General features: G+C 45.3%; 1 protein-coding gene across 6 annotated transcripts in view; it reads left to right on the top strand.

The window, feature by feature from the left end:
• Window positions 1-16,822, top strand: part of ABCC5 (ATP binding cassette subfamily C member 5) — a 65,532-nt gene that overhangs the window by 46,061 nt on the left and 2,649 nt on the right. For 2 of the 6 annotated variants that reach the window (XM_037908698.2, XM_037908697.2), the window contains exons 17-29: window positions 150-252; window positions 1,223-1,407; window positions 4,676-4,822; window positions 5,254-5,383; window positions 6,243-6,396; window positions 6,532-6,660; window positions 7,327-7,513; window positions 8,267-8,356; window positions 11,192-11,381; window positions 12,253-12,412; window positions 13,269-13,347; window positions 14,226-14,339; window positions 16,124-16,288. In XM_037908698.2, the coding sequence (XP_037764626.1) occupies window positions 150-252; window positions 1,223-1,407; window positions 4,676-4,822; window positions 5,254-5,383; window positions 6,243-6,396; window positions 6,532-6,660; window positions 7,327-7,513; window positions 8,267-8,356; window positions 11,192-11,381; window positions 12,253-12,412; window positions 13,269-13,347; window positions 14,226-14,339; window positions 16,124-16,288 (1,833 nt within the window). Of the gene's footprint in view, window positions 1-149; window positions 253-1,222; window positions 1,408-4,675; window positions 4,823-5,253; window positions 5,384-6,242; window positions 6,397-6,531; window positions 6,661-7,326; window positions 7,514-8,266; window positions 8,357-11,191; window positions 11,382-12,252; window positions 12,413-13,268; window positions 13,348-14,225; window positions 14,340-16,123; window positions 16,289-16,822 lie in introns of those variants that run through there. The other 4 variants (XM_043522384.1, XM_037908699.2, XM_043522385.1 and 1 more) reach the window with 3 other exon arrangements.

Genomic DNA, 16,822 nt, shown 5'->3' with positions numbered 1-16,822 from the left:
ATGTGACATCCTCAGGGCCATATAGGTAGTATATGTACTGTGTGGATGCACCCTACTTAACCCAGAGAGAGCTGCAGACACAGCCCCCAGTGGTAAACAGGTTGAGAACAAGTGCTTTAGTATGTTTCAGTGTAGCTTGTTTTCTACAGATTAATGTAAAGAAGAGCACAAGCAGTTCGTTAAAAAAAAACCAGGATAAAAGCGCCAAAGCAGGGTCTGTGAAGAAGGAGAAAGTGGTGAAGAAGGAGGAAGGTAACTGTGGAATCAGATTTCTGACTTTTATCATGGCATACATTGGTGACCCTGAAATGTTCACTTTCTGAAGCTCAAAAGTTCTGAAAGCTGCCCTACATCTTGGTCACTTGTCTTGCCGATAGCACATCGTACACGTGCATTGGGCGACCAGCGACCATCCATTAGAAATACGAGATGGTCTGTTCAGCACTATTCCAGTTTAAATAAGTTGGCACAGTCAGCTGTAATCAGCAAGTGACATGTTGCTGGCTTTAGCTATCAGCATCCCTACCTCCCACACGTCTCTTCCCTGCTGTTGCAAGAGGGGCATTTGTGTTTACCTACTGGCATGCTTAATTCTGGGGAGGAAGCAGCATCTGGGTATAAAGAATGGAAAGCTCTGATCTTCCCCATCAGCGTCTTTTTTGTTAACAATAAACCGGTGAGAATCAAAAGATGCTGATGTTGGCACCAGTCTCAGGTTGTTTGAGCCCTCACATACTTTCCAGGCTGTTCATGACTCTGCCATTGAAATGTCTTCTGTGGCTTTCTTCTGTTGCTTGAATCTTTGAGTTCTGTGTGCAAAGTAACAACTAGGCTCTCAGAACTACTCTGTACAGCAGTGGTCCCCAAACTTTTTCTGTTGTGCCCCTCTTACCCATAATGGAATCTGTCCATGCCCCTCCAGAAGCTGGGGCCGGGAGCTGAGGCTGAGTCCATGGCCGGAAGCGGAGCTGTGGCTGGTGGGGCAGGGCTGGAGCAGAGTCGCAGCCGGGGGCTGGGGCGGAGCTGGGGGTAGAGTGGAACATTCCTTTGCACCCCGTAGGAGGGCACGCCCCTGAGTTTGGGGACCACTGCTGTACAGTGAGTGTTCCTCCTATGGGTCTATGGTGATACAATCCCTTATATGTGAAGTAAACAACTTTTTAAAGTCTTATGAAGCAACTCTTCTCCCCTCACCCTTTTTTCGTCCCATTGTATTTCCTAGGCCAGTTGATGCAGTTGGAAGAGAAGGGCAAAGGCTCTGTCCCCTGGTCTGTTTATGGCACCTATATCCAGGCAGCTGGAGGCCCCGTTGCATTCCTGATCATCATGGCACTCTTTGTGCTGAATGTGGGCAGCATGGCGTTCAGCAACTGGTGGCTGAGTTACTGGATCAAGCAAGGCAGCGGGGTAAGAGAAATCGGAACTTCTAACTCTCTCTAATAGGCAGGGGGGGATTGCCTTCCTAGGATTGCTTGGGGTAGTCTAGGACAAATCTAACTCTACTTCATAAAGGAAGATAGTTAGGAGGGCTCTTCAGGAGATGATCTCATCTGAAAGAAGCTAGCCCCCGAGCCTGACAGAAATCTACGGGGGGAAAAGAAAATAGTCAGCAGCTCATGTAGTCTGGTGTTGGCCCCTTCTTCCTTGGCTCTGTCAGCGTAAGGAGTGGGAGCAGAGCAGTGCAGTGGGGGGTGGCTACTTTACAGTATTCAAGCAACAAGTGCGATAGCTAATTTTGTCCATCACTTTGCTGTCACTGTGACCTGGACATCTGGTGGGATAACACTTTTATATTGTCAAAGGAGATGACTGTTAAGTAAAATGAGTATTGGGAATAGTTTGGGAGATGGGGATGACAACCTAGGATGGTGCAGCATTTTCTCCATTGGCGGGGCTTAGGTTGAGAGTGGATACATTTAAAGATCTGAAGGTCATTTATGACGAGAAGAACCTTATTAAGTGAAATAACCTGGTGTGCGTGTGTGTGTGTTAGCAAAAAGCCCGGTTGGTGAAACTTGACTGGCATTTAAAGAGGTGGTGGAGAGGCAGCTTGTGTGAATTATGTAAAATTCATCCCTGGTATACTGGTAATCCTCAGTGGAGTTCCAGCCTGGATGTCCAAACCAGTGGGAATAAATGACCAGTTGTTCTAAACTAGCTGCAAGAAAAAAAAAAAACCCTGCACTTTTCTTTTTTTAATCAGAAGCAACTGAGGGAAGGTAAAGTATGTATTCACATGACCAGGCGCAATGGAGCACAACGAGCTAGGGTTGTTAAAGTAAACAATGGGGTGCTTAACTACGATGGAGGACAGGAAAATGAGAGGATCAGAAATAAACAGGAAAAAGCCTACGTCAATCAATCAATAAATAATATTAACAATAAACAAATGCAAACTTCTGGGGGGAAAAATGACTGGCTAAATAATACTAATAGCTAATTACGTTAAATTGGACAATTTACTGCAGTCTATTTTAAAATTAGCCATTTGCACATACCAAAAAGACCCCAAAACAACAACACGCACACTCCCTACTGTTTAAAACAAAATAAACAACCGACCAAAACTGAAGTACACCTTTATTCCCTAGCCGATAGAGCCCATATTTCCATTCCATCAGACCAAAAGCCAATTAAATGCATACACTCTGAAAATTCAAAACGTACGTAAAGCTGTTTTGTTGGGGGAGGGGATCACTCTTCCTGTTACTGTTGTTCACCGCCATGAACCAAAGTCTTTGTTCAAGTAACAAAAGCAGTTTGGCTTTTAACTAAATGAACTGGCAACACAAAAAAAGCACAAAATAAATAAAGCACTGCCAAATGGAGGTCGGGGGAGGGGGAGACGGGACAACTGTGTGTGCGTATGTGAGAGGGCGTGTGTTGCGTGCTGTCCCTTTAGCCTGAGCACTTAGGAGCCTGAGCGCTTGTTCAGTATAGCAACAGCTGCAGCTCCCACTCCTGAGCCAGAGCCACCAGCACAGATAGGCTCCCAGTCCCCCCTCTCCAGCTCAGCAGAGACCCACTTGGGCATGGCCACCTTGGGCATGGCAGTGGGTGAGCTCCCCAAGCGCCCCACCAGTCATGGATCAGGTTCCCAAAGAAGGGGCGACTGTCACAGTGAGAGCTGCGTGCCCAGCTCTGGGGAGGGGTGGCTGAGGCAAATTTTGGGGTGCCTATGACCCCCACAGGCTCCCCCAACCCTCCCTGCAGCACTGCCCCTTATACAGTGACAGGAATGCTTTGCTACTAAGGGACAATAACTTTGTATTTGAGGAGAGTATTAACAGCCCGCTCCTGATGCATCTGCCTGTGTAGTAATGACTAAAAATAGGAGCCTGAAATTATTGAGCAAGTATCTGGCAAAGATGAAGGTCAGTAAAACATCAAGTACCATATGTGAACAAGACAAGATTAGGGCTCATATAGTCAAATCGTTAACCATTATTTTTAGGGCGTCTTTGATACTGCAGAAGTACCGGGAGCTGGAAAACAGCAACTGTTGTCCCAATGCGATTAGTTTGCAAAATGAAATGTGGGTCTAAAGTAAAATTCATGGTGGTTGGGGGTTTATATGTGTAACAGGAGTATTCAGCATTATAACAGTTAATACAAACAAGGAGTTTTGGAGGAATAAAAACCTCATGCTTCAGGGTTTAAGAAAGTCCCTTAACTACTAGGGATTAGGGTGAGTCCTTCAAGGGGTGAGTGTGGGGCATAGATTATTCCACATTTCCCTATTGTAGGGTTCTTGCTCCTTTTTGGGAAGAATCTGTTTGCTGTTCAGTGTTGAAGACAGGATACTGGACTATATGAACTGAGTATCTCTGGACTTTTCAGAAAGTTCCTAGACAAAATTTCACATGAAACCTTAAATACCCCAAATACAGCTAGAGAGATTATTTCAGGAGACTAAAGAACTAATGCAAAAGAGGGTTGGAATTAGTGTGTGTATTTCATGGACGTTTGAAGAGTGGTTTTTATTTTAATCAGTATGCTCTAGTATTGTATTAATGACTGAGATAAGGCTAGAACGTGTAAAGTCGTTTCATTTACTGACGATAATAAAATGGGGGGATGGAGCTACAAATTGAAATGCCGTGTGCCTAAACATACACTGGTGCACTTGGGTAGAAATAACACCCAAGAAATCTATAGTTAAATGCCACTGAATTAGTTAAGAGTAGAGAGAAAGATCTGGGTGTATTGATAGACCTAATTTATAGATTAAATACTCAGTCCAGAGTGCAGCTGCAGTAAAGATTAAAGGGACATTGGCTTAAATCAAGAGGGGTGGATCATCTTGTGTTCATACAGTGCCTTGCATAAAGGAGCACTGATCCTGACTGGGGCACAGCTGGAATGGGTTTGTAGCTGGGGACATAGGCAGACGGTGGCTATGTAACTGAGTCAGTTAAAAAGATCTTGGCTTTCTACTCGAGCTTCCCTTTTAGGGTGGGTGTGAGAGGATTTGGATTTCTCTGCCACTCCAGATTGGCCAGGTTCTTTTTTCCATGGAAATTTTTTTTTAAAAAAAGAAGCTTATTTAAAAAAAAAAATAAAGTTTTAAAATACGTAAGAAAGAGAGAGTCATCAAATTGCCCCAGGCACAGTGAGCCTCTGGCCTGCTCTTGTCTTCTACAACCATGTAACTGGGATCTTGGATTTCACACAGAACACCACCGTGATGTTGGGAAATGAAACTGTTGTGAGCAACAGTATGAAAGATAACCCTCACATGCGCTACTATGCCGGCATCTATGCGCTCTCTATGGGAGTCATGTTGATACTGAAAGCTGTTCGTGGGGTTGTCTTTGTCAAGGTACGCACCAAGGCCAATTGTGTTTCCCTCCCTCTCTTTCTGCATGGCTGGGGCCTCTGGCATTCTGATTCTCTCCTCTTGGTATTATTGTGAGGAGGCTGCCTTCAGCTCCCAAGAAAGACTTCCTGAATTTGGGCCAGCCCAAGCATGAGTTGGGTTGACTGCAACCTTCCATCACCTGGGGCTACTACCTTCTTCACTGTTAAAACCTCTTTTGGATTATTATCTTCCTTCCAACGCATAGCAGCACAGACTCTGTAGCTGCCTTCAAGACTGCAAGAGCAGAGATTTGCTTTTGGGTCGTGGCTGATGCGAGGTTCGGCCCCTTGGTCACAGTAAGCCAGTTCAGTTGTTTGGCGGTGGGCGTGATGTGAATGACAGCATAGCCAGACATCCCTACACAACCCCAGTAACCTTTGCTGTGTTACCAGGGAACACTTAGAGCTTCCTCCAGGCTCCATGATGAGCTCTTCCGACGAATTCTTCGCAGCCCCATGAAGTTCTTTGACACTACACCCACTGGGCGGATTCTCAACAGATTCTCCAAAGATATGGATGAAGGTGTGTCCCTCTCTGTCCTCTGTAACACAGCACAGTCTGCATTCAGACCTTCCAGTTAACTCACTTGTGCATGCCAGTCACTGGCTGCAGAGATGAAGATAACCTGAAAGTGTGTCTGTAGACATTACAAGCCTTTGGTGCACGTGGCATATTTGAAATAGACAAATCAGTAATTGGGCCATGCCAGGGTTAGGCTATAGGCTGTCTCCTGTGAATGGAAAGCCCCAAATCAGACCAGCCCAAAAAGAAATATAGCAAACCAATTTCATATCTAAATCCAATGCATATGGACGCCCACCAGTCAGTGCTGGGGTACTGCTAGTAACTAGCCCACAGGATTACTAGGATAAAATTGATTTTATTGCATGGTTTTTTGGGTATGTGTTCATCCCCAAAATAAAAGTAATATTCATTTCTCTGTGCACTAGAAGCTCTTAAATTGTTTTGGAAGGAAGGAGGCTGGCAGGCTTTGAAGGCTCAGCCATGCCCTATGTAGTAAGGTTGGTCCTGGGGGCTCCAGTCCAGTCCTGATGCTCATGGTTGCTACCAGACCTGCCACCTTAGTGTTCCCATCCAAATCACCTTGATGCCTTTTTTTATGGCAAGTTAAGAGCAAAGAGTTTAATGGCCAATGCGGCAGCAGTGACCTTACTGGTGGGGTGGGAACGGGAGGAGCAATTACAAAGATCACTAGCATTGTAGAAGACAAAAACACTCATTAAAGAGCAAGGCTTTATACCTAAATAAGTCTTGGAAACCAGTATCCCTGGACGTTGTAGAAGCTGGACTGAATTGCTTTATTTAGGTTATTTGGCTCCCTGTTTCCAAGACCTCCCTCTTTCTCTCCCATCTTTTCCAGTTGATGTCCGTTTGCCATTTCAAGCTGAAATGTTCATTCAGAATGTCATCCTGGTGTTCTTCTGTGCCGGGGTGATCGCTGGGGTCTTCCCATGGTTTCTGGTGGCAGTGGGGCCCCTCACCGTCCTCTTCACAATCCTGCATATTGTGTCTAGGTAAGCTCACCAGTCGCTTTAATGGGTCAGAGCCTCTCTATCTTAAATTAATTGGGCAATGTATTCTTCAGGCTGGTGTAGTGCAGTATGGATGGTTGTGTGCGTCCATCAGAGTTGCTCCTTCCTCTCTTCCAGAGTCTTTATTCGTGAGCTGAAGCGCCAGGACAACATCACGCAGTCTCCGTTTCTGTCTCATATAACGTCTAGTATACAGGGTCTCTCCACAATCCACGCCTACAACAAAAGGCAGGAATTCCTGCACAGGTCAGTACAGCACTCAGCCTGGAGTTCGTTAGCATGGGATAGGACTTGCATGAACCACTGTTTCAGGACCTGAAAAACTGGCAGCTGATCTTGTGAGCCCTTCAAAACCATCTTCCATTAATTGCATTTCCTTGGCTACACAGAGCTGGAACTACAAATCCGATGCTAATATCTGTTTTAATCATCTAGTCTCATTAAATCCTATCAATGTGCTGTAATATCTCTTGAAATAGTACTTGTACGCTCAGTGTTCTGTGGCACTGTAGCTTTTATGGGATTAGTAGCTTGTAGCTATTGGGTTTCTCCTGGAAGATGCTGCTCAGTTTATGTGGGGAAAGGAGTTGCTATAATGTTAGTGAATGCTGAGGCATCCCTTGTGGTTTGCTGTTGTTTATGTTGGCTTGTTCTTGGCTTGAGAACACAAAGATCAGCAGATCCCTTATGTGATTTAGGGGCCAGAGGATAAAAGGTGTGTATTTGCGAATCCCCTACCCCTAGGCCTGGTTTGGAGTGTGTTCTGCATGACAGGCAACAACCAGGATTAGTCCATCCAGATGAGTTCTGATATTAGTCTCGTGCAGCAGTATTAGAAGTGTCATAGTTAAATACAAAGCTTCAAAGTGGCGCAACTGCCCCTCTAGAAATCTCTCCCTTACCTGCTTCCAGGTACCAAGAGCTGCTGGATGACAATCAAGCACCATTTTACTTGTTCAGCTGTGCAATGCGCTGGCTGGCCATACGACTAGATGTTATCAGCATCGCCCTCATCACAACCACCGGCCTGATGATTGTCTTAATGCATGGCCAGATTCCTCCTGCATACTCTGGGCTCGCCATCTCTTATGCTGTGCAGGTGAGGTGCTGTCCACATCTGTATTCTAGAATCTGTCTGAATCTCTGACCATGGTGCATCTTGGTGTAGGTAACAATAATGTCTTACTGAAAAGTTTTTGCTTAATGCAGTGTTGTGGGAGAGGGCAGAGAGACTGATGCTTCTGTTGATAATGGAGCAATAGTGATCAAGGATTAGGGCCTTTCCAAGTGATTAGGGACAGGTTGGGAGGGGAGTCATGCTTGAGATTGTTGCTGTTGGTGGCTGAATTTCTCTCTTTTAATGTTAGAGTGGAAGCTGTTTTGGGCACTTAATAGAATATTTGCACATTTTTCTTTCCTGGATATTTCTAGAGAATTAACACGCAAGTGAGCCAATCTGATGGCTTGATGAGGTGTGTTACTGTGATCTTTAGTTTATGCTAGTAGTGCTTAGAATACATAGAGGTTAGTTCCGTTGTTGGGCTTTTTATGCCCCCTTCTTGTAATAAGGTGAAACTACAAAATGAAGAGCTTAATATTATGCAATGTTGTAGCCATGTTAGTGCCAGGATATTAGAGATAAGGTAGGTGAGGTAATAAAGAATTACTGATGGGGACTGTAAGCCTTCTAAAATTAACGATTAAGCTACCACAAGTGAGGTTATTTTGCATCAAGGCATCCAAGTTCTGTGGGGTATTGATTATGAAAAGCTCTTAGACATGTTAAGAATGAACAAATCCAGTAGAATTCTGTGAAATGAATGGTTCAGTTCCTGTCTCTTCCCCCTTCCAGTTAACAGGGTTATTCCAGTTCACAGTCAGACTGGCCTCAGAAACAGAGGCTCGCTTCACCTCAGTGGAGAGGATTGATCACTACATCAAGGTAAGGCATCAGTTCACCTTCTCACTCTCTTGTGAAATTCTTTGTTGCTGTTCATGCTCTTGACATGAGCGGAAGGAGAGCTGGCCTGTATCTGCATTGGAACCTGCTTTAGAATAGGAAATAAGGCACTGCTCCTGCAAACATGCATGTGCTTAAAATTGACTTCACTGGGGCTAGTGGTGCACTTAGTTAAACACATGCTTAGTGTTTTCAGGACTGGGGCCTAAGAATTCATTTGCTTGGTAAATAAATTTACAGGGCTTCTGCCTGGTTGCAGTGAAGCCTAATTACACTCTGAATGTTTGCAAGGAGTCCTGAAGCAAGAAGGAAGGAAATGTGGGGGTGAGAAGTCCTACAGTGATGTAGGAAATCCATCCAATATTTTAGGGCAGCTGCATAATACCCACTCTCTGGCATGTTTGCGTCACTTCAGGGTCTGAAAGGTTTACTTTATTAGTGGCTCTTTCAAGACTTGACTCTGTTTGCTCGGCGTTTAAAGTCACTGTGTGCCCATTGAGTCACTCTTGTTTTCCACACAGCTGTCTGCTGTAAAATATATTTTGAAAATTGTGGAATCCTTTCCAGAATTGAAGTTGGCAGCCAAGAACCTTAAGACAGCTGAGAGGGGGAGATGGACGGGGATGAGTCAGGACAGCCACTAAACAACATGCTGTCCTTGTACAGATGTGCAACTTGCCATGCTAAATGTATAGCAAGTTACTGTTGCTCAAGGTAGCAGTAAATCCTGCTTCACACCTTTTCCTACACTACAGTGGGCTCTCTGTGTTGGTACTGTGGGAAGAGAGGGGGCCTGGAGAAGCTTGTAAAGTGGGTCTGATATGTGGGTTTGCAGACTAGCCTCTTCTTCAGGTCCACAGACACAGGAGTCGCAGAGTGCGGCTCCCCTTGTGCCGTTTGAGGAGTTGGTCAGCAATCTCAAACAATCACCATAGACGTGTATCCCTCTGGAAACTCCAGGCCTTTAAGCAGTCCATATGTGGGATAGTTTATCCTGTTCTAGTCTAGAGACTGCATGTGCAGGGGAAGGAAACATTAGTTTAATTTTGTAGCTACACAAAGAAACAAAAGGAAAATAGCAATCTTGTGCAGCCATCCGAGGTGACGCTTTCTACCTGCGGAAGCCTAGGGAACCATCCCATGTATTTCTGTACTTTCCCCCTGTGAATGGCCAAGTGTAGCTCTCACTGAGCGGTGCTGTGTTTGTCATGGCCATGTCTTCAGGGACAAAACCCAGGCCTTTCATAGGGTTTTGTAAAGTCATTGTCTGTGTCACCCTGGACGGCTTGCTATTGAGCAAGACAACTCTATGATTTCCTACCCTGTTGGCTGTCTGAATGGTCATTGTATCATGAACTTGTTTAAAACTGTTTTGATTGCAATATAAAGCATATTTGACTTTTGTTGTCATTTCCCATCACAGTTTTTGCTGTGTGCCAGCCGTGGCTTTCTGTATCTTTGACCATAGCAAACAAAGAGCCTCATTTCTCCGTCTTGGGGATGGCATGGGTATCTGTGTGCTAGAAAATAAGCTGCCAGCAGCTTCTGTGCCCCATGAAGCCCTAGGCTTGGCATCTTTTCAGTGTGGCTGTTCAGATTTCTTTTACTAGCACCTACTTCAAGGAAATACAGTACTACGGTCATTGAGCAGCACCCCTTTTGAACACCAGTAGATCTACTGTGTCCACTAGCCAAATCTCTGCTTTCTAGCAAGAAGATGCTCTTGGAAGAAATTGGGGAAAGTGGCAATTACTAACATTTTGAAACGTACCAAAGAGAAATGTGCCATCACATGGATTGCATCTGATTCTCAATTTTTGTTTTCTATGGAATGTGATGTTTATAACTACTTAGCAAGGGCTCTGACGGGGTGCCAAGTGTAGCAACAAAAGGAAAGTGCAAGGAGCCAGCCCGGTGGGTTGGAAGATGAAGTTTGAGGGGAACCACTCGTTGAATTTCATGTTTTATCCACCTTGTAAATGCAGATCACACTTGACCCATGTGCAAAACTAATACGTGACCCTGGCACAGCAAATGTGGGTGAATCAGCATTTCTATGGCACTATGTAGCATTGCCGTAAAATTGTGATTTGAAGATAGTTGCTCTGTCCCATTGCTGTGTCCCACAGCCATAAAATCTCCCTGCAGGCTCCCAAGAACTTCATGGTTTCCGTTTATAAACGGTATCTAGCTCTTAGCATTTTTCATCTGCACTTTTTACAAAAATAAAGCTTGAATTAAAAATAAAATGTCCCATTTTACAGATGGGAAACTGAGGCAAGGGGGGGGAAGTGACTTGCCCAAGGTAACCCAGCAAACCAATAGCAGAACCAAAAGCTGGGAATGGGTGATAGGGATTGGGTCACCTGATGATTACCTGTTCTGTTCATTCCCTCTAAAGCATCTGGCATTGGCCACTGTCGGAAGACAGGATACTGGACTAGATGGACCTTTGGCCTGACCCAGTGTCGCCATTCTTATGTTCTAACCAGGAATTGAACTCAGGTCTCTTGACTCCTAATTTGGTGCCTTTGCCACTAGGCAACATTGCCTTCCTTAAATGCTCATTAAGGTGGCATTTAAAGCAGCATGTGGGGCTGACCCTGTAGTGGGGAAATGCAGAGCACCATTCAAGGGACCTGGGATCAGTTTTCGGGGCACAGCTTCCCTCCCCAGCTTAGCAGTGAGAAAAGAAGGGGAAAAATCTACAATACAAAGAAACCAACTCCTGTAAAGAACTGCAGTAAACGATTTGCCATGTTGATGCATTTTGCTGACTGGAAACTAGACTTTTCGGTCTTGTTTTTGTTTTTAAAGACCCTGTCTCTGGAGGCTCCAGCTCGAATTAAGAATAAAGCTCCTCCTCTGGACTGGCCCCAAGAAGGCGAAGTTGTCTTTGAAAACGCAGAGATGCGGTACCGAGAGAATCTCCCACTGGTGCTTAAGAAAGTGTCCTTTACCATTAAACCCAAGGAAAAGATTGGCATCGTGGGGCGGACGGGATCAGGTGAGAAGGAGCTTTGGGTGGAATTAAATAACTTTGCTGGCAGGCTTGACGATATAACTGGTTAGCTCTTATTGATGTGAAAGCCTCTGCACCACTGTGAAGATGCTTCCTTCAGGATCTGAGCTGAAGGCATTTGAATGGGATGCAAGATGTCCAGCTGGACAAGAACGGTTTACTTACCTTATGTAACTGGTTCTTCAGAATTGTTTGTGCAGATCCCACTCAAGGTGTACCATGTGCCTTCTGTGTGGATCCCACTTGCACACCTTGAGTGGGATCCACACGGACGAAGACTTGAACAAAAAATAATCCCTCTTGAAGAGGAAAAACCCAGCTACGCTCTGGCCAACACAGTACTAATTAACCCCTCTTCTGTCATCTACGGCTGTTGCCCAGCATCGAGTAGCAACTATGTTTGTCTACTCAGCCAACATGTAGCTATCCAACTCTTTCTTTTAATGGCCAAATTCTTCCCCTAAAATCTGCTTGTTGTGGTTTTGCTGGGAGTTGTTTGCATAGATGTGGCAGCCACATTTGGCCCTAGATCTTCTTAAGAGGCCTGTAATGTGAAAGATGCTGTTCGTTTAAAACGGCAGTTAAGTAGGAAGATATCAAATGAATAGCTAAGTTTCAGTGTTCTTGTTTCTAAATGAGGAATTGGTGTTTAGGATTTTAAAGATGATGAAGCCCAGCCTGGATTAGACCCACCCAGAACTGTTTGGAGGCCACTTTGTATCAATATTTTGAAACACTTCTTTCTTTTAAACTGTCTCTGTCCCTACAATACCAGCTATACGGAGCTGCTGCTCCCAAAAACCACTGGCTGACTTTTTTTTTTTTTTTTTCTCCCCCCCCCCGTCCATCCATGCAGGGAAGTCCTCACTTGGAATGGCACTCTTTCGTCTCGTTGAACTGTCTGGAGGCTGCATTAAAATCGATGGAGTGAAAATCAATGACATTGGTTTAGCAGATCTTCGCAGCAAACTCTCAATAATCCCTCAGGAGCCTGTGTTATTCAGTGGAACTGTGAGGTTAGTAAAAGCATAGACAATGGAGATCGAAAAGTGCCATTAGATTGACATGAACCTTGAAAGATTATTTCTGTGGTGTATTCTTCAGTCTAATTTTAAGTGTCCCAAGCAGTGGATCTCCCCCCAGGGCCCTAACTAGAGTGACTCAATAGTGTAGCATCCAGCAGTTCATCTTGGCTGATTCTTCTGTGGCATACACATCCCTTCTCCTATGTTCATTTTCTCATTACATTTTGCACCATGTGTGGATAGCAGGAAAGTGAAACTGACTAGAATCCTGATCCTAGGAAACAGCAGAAGCTTCAGAAATCTGGGTGCCACGGAATTGCCATTTGCTGTTGTGTGTGATACCTAGTGCGATATGCTGGTTTGGGAGCAGAAGCTGGGCCTTCTGGCACTGGCCTGCTCCTGCCATTGGTGTGTGTAGTGGAAGAGCCTAGGAGTGGTGGTCTAGTTAGAACGCTTCTAACCTTTCATTTTAGTATAACCGTTCTAACAGGCTTTTAAAACTATAACAAGCTTGTGACACAGAAGCAAGTGAAATCTGAGTTCAAGCTGGGTATTGGTAGAGACTCTGAGTTGGGCATGATCATTGCTTTGTGTTGTCTTACAGGTAGCCTCCCACTTTAAATCTCCCTTAGATTCTTGCTTTTTTGTGGGTTTTTTCCACCTTTTTGGTTTTTTTGGCCATTTTAACCTTGGTATGCCAGGAGTGCCTGACTTCTGTGGTGTGAATTCTGTTGCTGCATTGGGTGGATACGAGTTGTCCATGCTGAGGGGTTAGAACTCCACAGTTTTGCCATTCACTTTTGAACTGGTGAGAGATTCTTGTTATATTTTCTCCCTCCTCCTCTAGATCAAACCTGGATCCTTTCAACCAATACAGTGAGGAGCAAATCTGGGATGCCTTGGAAAGGACTCACATGAAGGAGTGTGTAAGTATGATGCACAGTGGGAGGAGAGGAGAAAGGGTATGGTTATGTTAGAGAGAGAGGGAGAGAGACAAAGATCTTACCTGCGTATCCCACTAGTAGCCACTGCTGCTTTAAAGACTTGCAGGTAAAGTTCAGTCTGTCCTTGCAGTCTCTTCTGCTTATGGGAAAGGCTTGTGTCACTTTTCTGGTGATGAGGTGAGGGTGTGTGCACATATAGTGAACTCTAAATCTGCCGTGTGTGCTTGCTATCTGCCGCAAGTCTCATTGCCACTTCACCTTCAACTCTTTCCTTTTCCCACAGTGGATCGGTCACATGGCATTAGGCTGCCTATTTGGCTCTAGCATGTAGGAACTTGCACAGCACAGGGCTAGGTTCACGGTTTGCTCTTGATGGGGGAGGATGTCAGGAGACAGGGTATTCATACTGATGTGACTTCTGAATACGCTGTAGGCTTTTATGAATGAGACTTGTTCACTTATTTTAAGCTAATGTCACTGCAAGGTTACCTCTTGAAATCATTTGGGTATTCTAGTCTAGCCCTACATGTCCAGAATTCTAGTGTAAATTCACAGTAGCGTTATCAAATACATGAGGCATTTCAGACAGACTGACTAGACGTTCAAGCTATCAGACCTGCTTAGTTTAAACGGGTTCTAGTTCTGTATGTTCTTTAGTATGATCTATTTCTTCGGGAAGATGGAGGGAGTGGGAAGCACTTGGACACCATGGTGAGGGGCACGGGATGGATGGAACTTTTCTTAGCCCTGTGGTGGGATTGAATTTCCAGAGAAGCAGCAGTGCCACTTGTCCTGTTCACGTGGTGCTGGTGCAACATCTCAGTACAGTGGCTTCAATCTTCCCCCTTCTTTCCCTGCAGATTGCTCAGCTGCCCATGAAACTGGAATCGGAAGTGATGGAAAATGGGGAAAACTTCTCTGTGGGGGAGAGACAGTTACTGTGCATAGCCAGAGCCTTGCTGCGTCGCTGTAAGGTGAGTGTCTGCGGGAGGGGAAATAGCTGGAGAGGTCACAGTCACTGCAGCATGAGAAGACTGCTCTGTGGGCCAAATTCATCCCTGTTCTAATTCCATTGATGTCAAGGGAGTTACACCAACAAGTAATGTGACCCACAGAGTATATGGGGTCAGGAGAGTGGGGAAGGCATTCCTTAGGCAGATGTTAGTTCTTCAGGACACCCTATGATTCATAGGTCTCCCAAATACTGTATCCAGAGTTTTGTTGTTTGTTAACAGCTAGAGTCTTAGGCTGTCCTTGTGGCTTTGCCCTGTTGCATGACAGCACTAGGTGCTGTCTCCCACCCCCCACCTTTGCTAGTGCTCGCCAAGATTGATGCAGAGCTGATATTTTACATTGCTCCATTCATCCTGACGGTATCGAAGTATTTTCTTTTGGTGTAAGGATCACTTCCTCTTCCACTTAAATGTAACCTCTAGAAGTGGAACTTGGGACCTGTGCTGCCAAAATTATCAAGGTTTTTGTTCCTTTAGGAGGAGAAACTGAATAATAATTTCAGTGAAGAAAGGATTTTAGGTAGCTCAGAACGGACGGACCCAAGTGGAACTTGACCAGGACTCAGGGTTAAACTGCCTTTTTCCTTTTAAAAAGTGCCTCTCATTGAGTTTTCACATCCTCAGTTTTTATATCATCAAAAAATGGCACCTCCATCAGCACAGTGCCTCCCCACCCCCCCCTTCCCACCTTCACCCCACCACTCAGACCATCAGATTCATTGCAAGCTTGGAAGGACCTGTGGTCTCATCTAAGATCCCCACACCTCTCTCTGCAGTACCCTGGGTTTCTCTTGTATCACATGAAATACCAGCGATGCCCACCTAGCTTAGCCAGTGAGATTTGATGAGCTGCCATTCCAGTAGTGTGGTTGTCTGGATCTGGAGAGAAAGACGGTGTCCTTGTTTAACAGCAATCCCCTCCAGGCTACTAAGGAGCAATATTGACTGACTAACTCTAGATGGGAGTGGCAACATGGAACCTTGAGAGAGGGGGGTATCCTCAGAAGTCTGTAGAGGGGAATAGTGTCTCTGAATTGTAGTTCTGTGTATGAAAACTTCAAAGCAGAGACTAAAGAGAACAATAAATACTATGTGAGTTGCAGTGTTCAAGCTATTGTCACCTATCTACGGTAATGCGGGCATGGTTTTGAGCTAAGCAAGGGCTGGATGGTGGGAATCTCTTCCTTTCTCAGGCTAGCTGTATGATATAAGCTAGTGAGAGCTGCTACAAGGTAGACACCAGCATTAATGCTGTTAAAGGAGCCAGCAGTCCACAGCACAGTGCTTTTAGTCCTAGACAGCTGATTGATGATGCCTAGCCTAGCTAGACTTCCTAGCCTCCATTCATCTCCTCCTCTCTCCAAAAGCCTTCTCCTGAGAGTGCTGGAGGTGCTTTTTCCATCAGGAATAGTTCACTGGTTAAAGCTCAAATCTGAGATTCAGGTGCGGAATATAAAACTGAATGAGGTTGCTGTCTGAGCCCTACGCCATGTCCCCTTCTGTTACAGGGCCGTGGGACAGGGGCTCATAAAACGCTCCCAGCAAACAAGGCCCAGGGAGTGACTGCGTCCAAGGCAGTTGCACAAGATGCCCTTCTCAAGTGCAAGAGGCATTGTTAGGATTATCAGTCACCCTTGTTGTCATGGCAGTCAGCAGGATTGTCTTCAGACCACGCTCTGTGCCTGTGTACTTGGGGGAAGTGGGTTAGCTAGAATGTAACAGCCTGCATTATGTGCCGTTTGCAGGTTTTGATACTAGATGAAGCAACAGCTGCGATGGACACGGAGACAGATGTACTGATTCAGGAGACTGTTCGGGAGGCATTTGCAGATTGCACTATGCTAACAATTGCTCACCGCCTGCACACTGTGCTGGGCTCTGATCGGATCATGGTGCTAACACAAGGGCAGGTAATTAGTAGCACTTTGCCTTTGTGGCTGGCATTCTTGTAGATTGCTTTGGCTCTAGGTATAGCCTGCTTGCTGGTGCTGCTTACATAGCCAGGCTGAGCTTGTTTCTCCACAGCGTGGAAAGCCATGGTACTTGTGGCTGTATGTTCTTTCACCCCTGTGACAGTAGTTCTCTGTGTTGGAATAAGGGACTGCTCCATCATGATGAGATCAAAGGGGATGAATGTTCCTTCTCCCGCTTTTCCTTAAAAAACACCAAACCCATCTAGAAGCAGGTATGTAGGAGCAAGCGAATCACTTGGAAACTCCACAGACAGATTAATTCTAACCGGTATAAGAGCCGCCTGCATCTCCATAGGGTTCAGTGCCATTTGCCCTGGCGCTGTTGTGCAGCCCTATGGTAATAACTGGCTGTGAGAGACACGCTTCAGATTTTCATATAGGGGCTCTATACAGTGAACTCCAAATGTGAAGAATATCGTGTGGTCTTAGAAGTCAGAGAAGGAAAGACCTGTGGGTCCCACCAAGTCTGTC

The sequence above is a fragment of the Chelonia mydas genome, chromosome 9 (genome assembly GCF_015237465.2).
Source record: "Chelonia mydas isolate rCheMyd1 chromosome 9, rCheMyd1.pri.v2, whole genome shotgun sequence".
NCBI lineage: Eukaryota > Metazoa > Chordata > Testudines > Cheloniidae > Chelonia > Chelonia mydas.
This window is presented reverse-complemented; position numbering and strand designations above follow the sequence as displayed.